The following is a 6,000-nucleotide window of genomic DNA, read 5'->3' as shown; positions in this document are numbered from 1 at the left end:
GTAACGAAGCTCGGATCTTCCAGCTCAGCTCTCATCCTGCTTTGTGGATTCCTTGCCGATCATGGCTCCCAGGGATTTCCCTTCCCCTCTAAACAGTTGTTTGCTGGGAAAACACACGGAACCCGGGCTCGGCCAGAGCCGATCCATGTCACCGCGCTTCCAAACTTGTGCACAAGCAAATCGTCAGCACCCTGGCAGCCAGCGCAGGCTGGGGGGTCTACAGACGGGAAGGCTGCCGCCTGCACCCCCCCTGCGCCAGGGAAGGCGCTGTGGGGACCCCCGTCCCCCGCTGGGTCTGGCTGGGCTGTGGCAGGAGCTGTCCTTCAGCACCACGGCACCTGCAAGCCCCTGGGTGGCCCGCGGCGCCCGTTCCCACCACCCCGCGTCTTCCCCCAGGAGCTCAGCCCCGCAGCCTGCCTGTGGCAGAGCGAGCCCCGCGCAGAAGCAATGTCAGCTTGGTCCGGGACCTGCTTCCTGAATCCAGGCAACTTATTCTTCCAGCTCAGTGAGGAGAAGCAAGGCGCGGGGGCGGGGGGCAGGAGGCGGCCAGGAGGCGAGAAGAGGCTCGCAGCCCCTTGGACCCGAGAGCCGGGGACGGATCTGCCGCGGTGTCACACGCACAGAGACATTAGCCCCCCCCCCCGGCTGAGCTCCGGGGACCGCCAGCCACCGTGGCGGAGCTCAGGCCACCTGCAGCAGGGACCCGTCCCCCGGCGAAGGTGCCGCGTGCCCAGTATCCCAGCGCTGTGTGCGCGCGAGCTGCTGGGCTGGGCCGGGCCGGGGGGTAGGAAGGCGCCTGAATGAACGCTGGGAAGAGCGGATCCGATGAATGAACGGCTCCCTGGAGTGAATGGAGAGGCTGGGCTGGGGGGAGGGGAGGCACGAAACAAATTGCTGGGTAGATGAAGAGGGGATGAGGAGCGCGCACGCGCCTCCCCTCCGCTCCCCCTCCCCCCGCGGCTCCCCCCTCCCCCCGATCAATTTCTCAAGGTGTTCTCTGTACAGCTGAAGATGGCGACAGATTGAGGGGGGATGGAAAACAGGAGACACCGATCCAGGATGATCAGGAACGGGAAAAACGTTGCCCACCAAAAAAGAAAGAGGAAAGCGGAGTGATTGTGTGTGCAGGGGAGGGCAGAGGCAGGCAGGAGAGAGGAGAGGAGGCGAGGCACCCCGGCAGGATGAGGATGAGGAGGGCCAAGCGCTGACTGTGGGGAGAAGGAGTATGCTTCTGCCTGGCTCCGCTCTGGGCTGAGGGGCTCGCTCTATGGACTGGCATTGGCGAACCGCAGCCTGGACATGTTGAGGACCGTAGCGCTGATTTTTCCTCCCGCAGCAACATGCAATGGCTGGTGGTAGCATTTAGCAGCCCAGGAGGAGGTGGAGGTGGTGGTGGAGGAGGGGAAGGCACTTCCTTGTTTCTAGCCATGAGAATGATGCCCATCATCACACCATGCTCCAGAGGAGGTAGGTGACATTGTTGGGGGGAGTCTATAAGAGGAGAGGAGCAAAGAGAACCACACCGGAGACCGCAGTAGCCCCCCCACTCAGCCCCTAAAATATGATCAGGGGGGCTTGGATGTATCCAAGAGAAGATGACGCTGTGTTAAAAATTTGTTGTGCACCAAGACAAAACGACAAACCCTGCGCTGATTCCGAGAGGGCACAGAAATGGCGAATGTCTCTGGCATCCCTTCTATTTTTCACTGTCCTCCTCTCTGATCATCTGTGGCTCTGTGCTGGAGCCAAGCTCAGATCCAAGGATAGGAGCTTAGCCATGCAGACGCCTTGGGGGGACGCAAGCCAGCGCGCCTTCCAGCCACATTTCCTACTGACAGGGGATCAACAGTCACAGGAGGGGAGGTGTGAGATTTTTTTAAGCAATTTGACCAAATTTGCTGCTCCGATCCCATATTGCACTGGTGCCCGGGGTCATTTCGATCTGGACTCAGCTTGCACCAAATTGTATTCCTTGCAGCGACTCTTGGGCTCTTTCCCTTCTGTACCCTTAAGGCCACCCCCCTCCTCCTCCTCCTCCTCTTCATCAGCCTCTTTTTTTTCCTCTTCCTCCTCCAAAATAAACTTCTTAAAGGCTTATTTTAGGAACTTCAACCTCTCTTTTTGTGATACTTACACGATCTGGGACCTGCTGCTGGGCATGGCCGGCCCAGACAGCTTGGATTGCAGTTTGGACAACCTGATGGTGGATTTCGTGGCTGCTGCAGCCGGTGCTCTGGACGGAGAGGCGTGTAGCAGCTGCGTCCAGGCTTATCAGAGGCTGGACCAACACGCTCAGGAAAAATATGAGGAGTTTGACCTCTTGCTGGAGAAATACTTGCAATCAGAAGAGTATTCAGTTAGATCCTGCATAAGAGACTGCAAGGTAGGAGGGGGAAGCACAGGGGGCCTCCGAGCTCCTGCCAAACCACACTAGAAGAAAAGTAGCTTAAGGCAAATCACACCATTTTCCTGGGTCCCAGTCTCCCCTCCCCCATCTCCCTTGTTGCTCCTTTGTTCTGTCTGTTGGCTGGTTGGACTTTTTTGCTTTCACAAGAATTGGTTAATGCAGATGTGGCCTCTTTGGATGTGCTGGAGCCCTGCAGCCCTGCAGTGTGATAATATACAGGCAAAAGTCACAGCAGCAGGAGGAAGAGGAGGAGGAGGAGGAGAAGGGAATGAAACCGTTCAGTCTGGTAAAAAATAATAATAATAAAAGCCCACTGAGGGTATGACTCGAGCACTGGTGGGTCCCCCATGCTCTCTTTCCTCTCACCCAGCACAGCCTGGCAGAAGGCATTTCCTTGGGTCCTCAGATTCCTTTCTTCCTGATCTGAAAGCCAGTGGCATTCCCCTGGGCTAGCTGGGCTTTCCAAACCTAATCCCACAAAGGAGGCTGGAAGGGGCAGATAGCCTGGGGGGTGCCACCACAGAGAACATTCCTCTGATCAAGTAAATCCGGGTGCTGCACAAGTTCAGTCCCATAGAAATGCCCATTTTGGATGGCAAATCAGTGGAGCAAAGCCTATGGAAATGGTCCCCCCCATGCACACAGCCCAGACTTTGGGCTAGTGACTAGAACTCGCACACAGAACAGGTGTGGGAGCCCATTGGCTGCTGCTTCATCCGGCCTGTTGTAAATCAGTGTGGCTCCTGCGTGGGGATGGGGCGGGGGGGGGGGCTCTCGGTGGATAATTAGGCAAAGGTGTTTGAAATGAAGTGGCAACCTGATGTGACCCAAGAGAACAATGGCTCTCCCCTCCCCCCAGCTCTCTCGGATTGTCCTCTGCCTGGGAGGCAGATCTCCAGAGAGCTAGTCAGAGAAAGGGAAGAATCAGACGTTTGCCAACCCTGGCCTCTGCATACTTGTGTCCGGAGGAAAGTGGCTGGTAGGTCAGGGAGTTAGGAGTTAGCAGAGGCGAGGCCTTTGAACCTCTCTGAACTGTGTACTCTTAAGCACCTATTTCTGCAGATCACTTTCCCCTTATTTCCCAAAAGTTCGAGGGGAACGAATGATTCCCTTCCCTTTTCTAGAAGAGGCCCCTGGAGCTGCTTGTGCTAAGCCCTCCATCCTCCTGCAGCGCAGTGCAGAGTCAGTGTTATGAGCAGCCTGCATTTCCATCAGAATTTACAGCCACCCCACAATCCCTCCCCACCCCAGCCAGACAAGGCTGCTCCAGTTGCCACAGATTACATTCCTAGCAGACCCCTGGGTCACTGTTATTCATCAGCACACACCTATGCCCGGCTCTGGGTTGGGTTGGAGGCAGCTTAGTTCTGTCAGTTCTCCTCACTGAGGCATGGTGAGCTAGCCCTATCAGGTGGTGATGGTGGGAGAAGAGAGACCGCAGTGGGGCTGCTTCTGAGGCCCATCCTGGGTGACGATCGGGGAAGGGTAAGAAAAGTGAATGAACTTCCCCCTGGACTCTGGGGCTGGATGCAGGGCTGGGGTGGAGTGCCTGGCAGGAAATAGACAGGCACTAGGGGAATTCTACTTGACTTGTGTAGTCCAAATACTTGAGAGCTGTAGGGGCTGGGCCTAGAAGTGTGTGTGTGGACAGTGCCTCACACAGTGTGAGTGCTGTTATAATACAGAGAAATAATAACCATAACCAAATACATTTTTGTACCTGGGCACATTAATCCATGTAGGCCCTTATTCTGTCCTTGGCAGTGACACGTGTGCCCAGTATTTCATAGGAAGGCAAAAATACCCACAATGCACTTAGCTAATTGTGCAGTGCTGTAGCTCTCGTGGAGAAGAATTTATTCCCAAAGCTGCAGGTGATCACTTCATATGCAAGAAGCATAAGAGTTGCCTTCCCCAGCACCAATTGGAACAAACTTCCCAGCCCACCGTAGTCAACTATGTTTTTAATATATTCCAATGTCCAACCAGATTCCTTGTAAATTACATGAAACTCTTCAATCATTTCTCATGAAAATGACATAAAGGTTTAATCCCCAGGACATGGCTCTTTGAACTTCAACATGTTCAACAGCCCTTGAGTGACTCTGATGAGATTTCCTGACTTCACCTGTGCAATCTCCCTTTAGCTGCTATGTCCAGGAAATGTAACTGTCTTGTTAAATTATAACAGAAACCTTTTCTCAGAGCAATTTCTTGGGGGAGAGAGAGTGTCTGTGTGTGATAGCAAAGGCTTTGCTTCCACATGACCTCACGGAGCAATTGTGTCAGCACTCAGAAACTGACCAGGGTTGCTCTTGGTCAATACTTTTATGGGAGACTTCTAAGGAAATCTCAGAGCTGCAGTAAAGGTACTTGTGATGCATTAAGTGGTGCTCTTCCCCCCAAGGAAGTACTGAACTAACACCTTAGTATGGTGCTGGGGTATGGAGTTCCTGCTGCAGGTATCATCTGTCAGGTGATGTGAAATTGAGATTTTGATCATCACTTCCTGACAGTTTTTGTAATGAATGTTTTTGGAAAGATGTTAGCCCTGTTGTCCTGGGAAAATTCCAATTTGGGTAATTACATTCTGCCTACCTAAATTCTTCCTGCAGTTTCAAAGGTATATGGTGTTCTGCTTACACTGAATTGTTTTGTATTGCTGCTCTGCTCTGTTAAATTGTTGTCATATTCCACTGGAAAATGACTGCATTATTGCCATTTATTATTTTTATTGCAGTAGCGTCTGAGTCCCTAGTTAGGAACAGGGTCCCATTGTGCTTGGCACTCTACAAACCTGTAGAAAGAGATGATCTCTTTCCCGCAAAAGCTCAGAATCTAAGACACGGTCATGGAAGAAGTGTAAAAAAAACCAAAAGGAGGGAATAGGAGAGGAAGGAGAAGGGTAATAGTGATAGGGATACATGGCTGCGGAGACTAGCTACAGTCACAACTTGATGGTACTGAATCCTTTAAAATAAACAAATAAAACAGATATCAGCAATCCCCCTGGCAATCTACCTGGGCATTTTCAGATGGCAGTTTTCCATAGGCGTCACAGACAAAGCGGATCTTAAGGAAGGAGAAGGTAGTGGCTTTATGGATCAGTGTGGGGATTGTGTTCTGTATGTAAGGAGCAGAGTGGAAGAAAGCACAAAGACATTTGTGGGGGAAGGGGACAAATGGGCAGGCATTGTTAGTGGCATGACTCAATAAGCTACAGGTAGAGAGTGGCAGAGATGTGTATATTTCCTGTGCGCATAATTTTAAAAGCATATTGGCATCCTTTAGGATAAAAGGCCTATAGGAAAGTCAGACACTATCTGTGTGTAACTATCATAGAGGAATTCAGAGGTGTGAGTAACCAAAACACAAGAGACGTATATCAGGGGAGCGATATAGAGCGGGAACTTTGTATATAAGAATATAATATAAGAAAGGCCATACTGGGTCAGACCAAAGGTCCATCTAGCCCAGTATCCTGTCTCCTGACAATGACCAAGTGACAGGTGCTTCAGAGGGAATGAACAGAACAGGTACCCATCAAGCGATCCATCCCCTATCACCAATTCCCAGCTTCTGACAATTTACAG

At 52.0% G+C, this 6,000-nt stretch overlaps 1 protein-coding gene across 1 annotated transcript in view; it reads left to right on the top strand.

Moving 5' to 3' along the window:
- Positions 1 to 1,561: 1,561 nt before the first annotated feature.
- The window catches only part of FAM155B (family with sequence similarity 155 member B), an 83,307-nt gene continuing 78,868 nt past the window's right edge, over positions 1,562 to 6,000 (top strand). The window contains exon 1 of the mRNA XM_039489550.1: positions 1,562 to 2,383. Within this exon, the coding sequence (XP_039345484.1) occupies positions 1,562 to 2,383 (822 nt within the window). The remainder of the gene's footprint in view (positions 2,384 to 6,000) is intronic.

This window comes from Mauremys reevesii, linkage group 9, assembly GCF_016161935.1.
Source record: "Mauremys reevesii isolate NIE-2019 linkage group 9, ASM1616193v1, whole genome shotgun sequence".
Classification (NCBI taxonomy): Eukaryota; Metazoa; Chordata; order Testudines; family Geoemydidae; genus Mauremys; species Mauremys reevesii.
The sequence above is the reverse complement of the archived record's forward strand: the minus strand, read 5'-3'. Positions and strand labels throughout refer to the sequence as shown.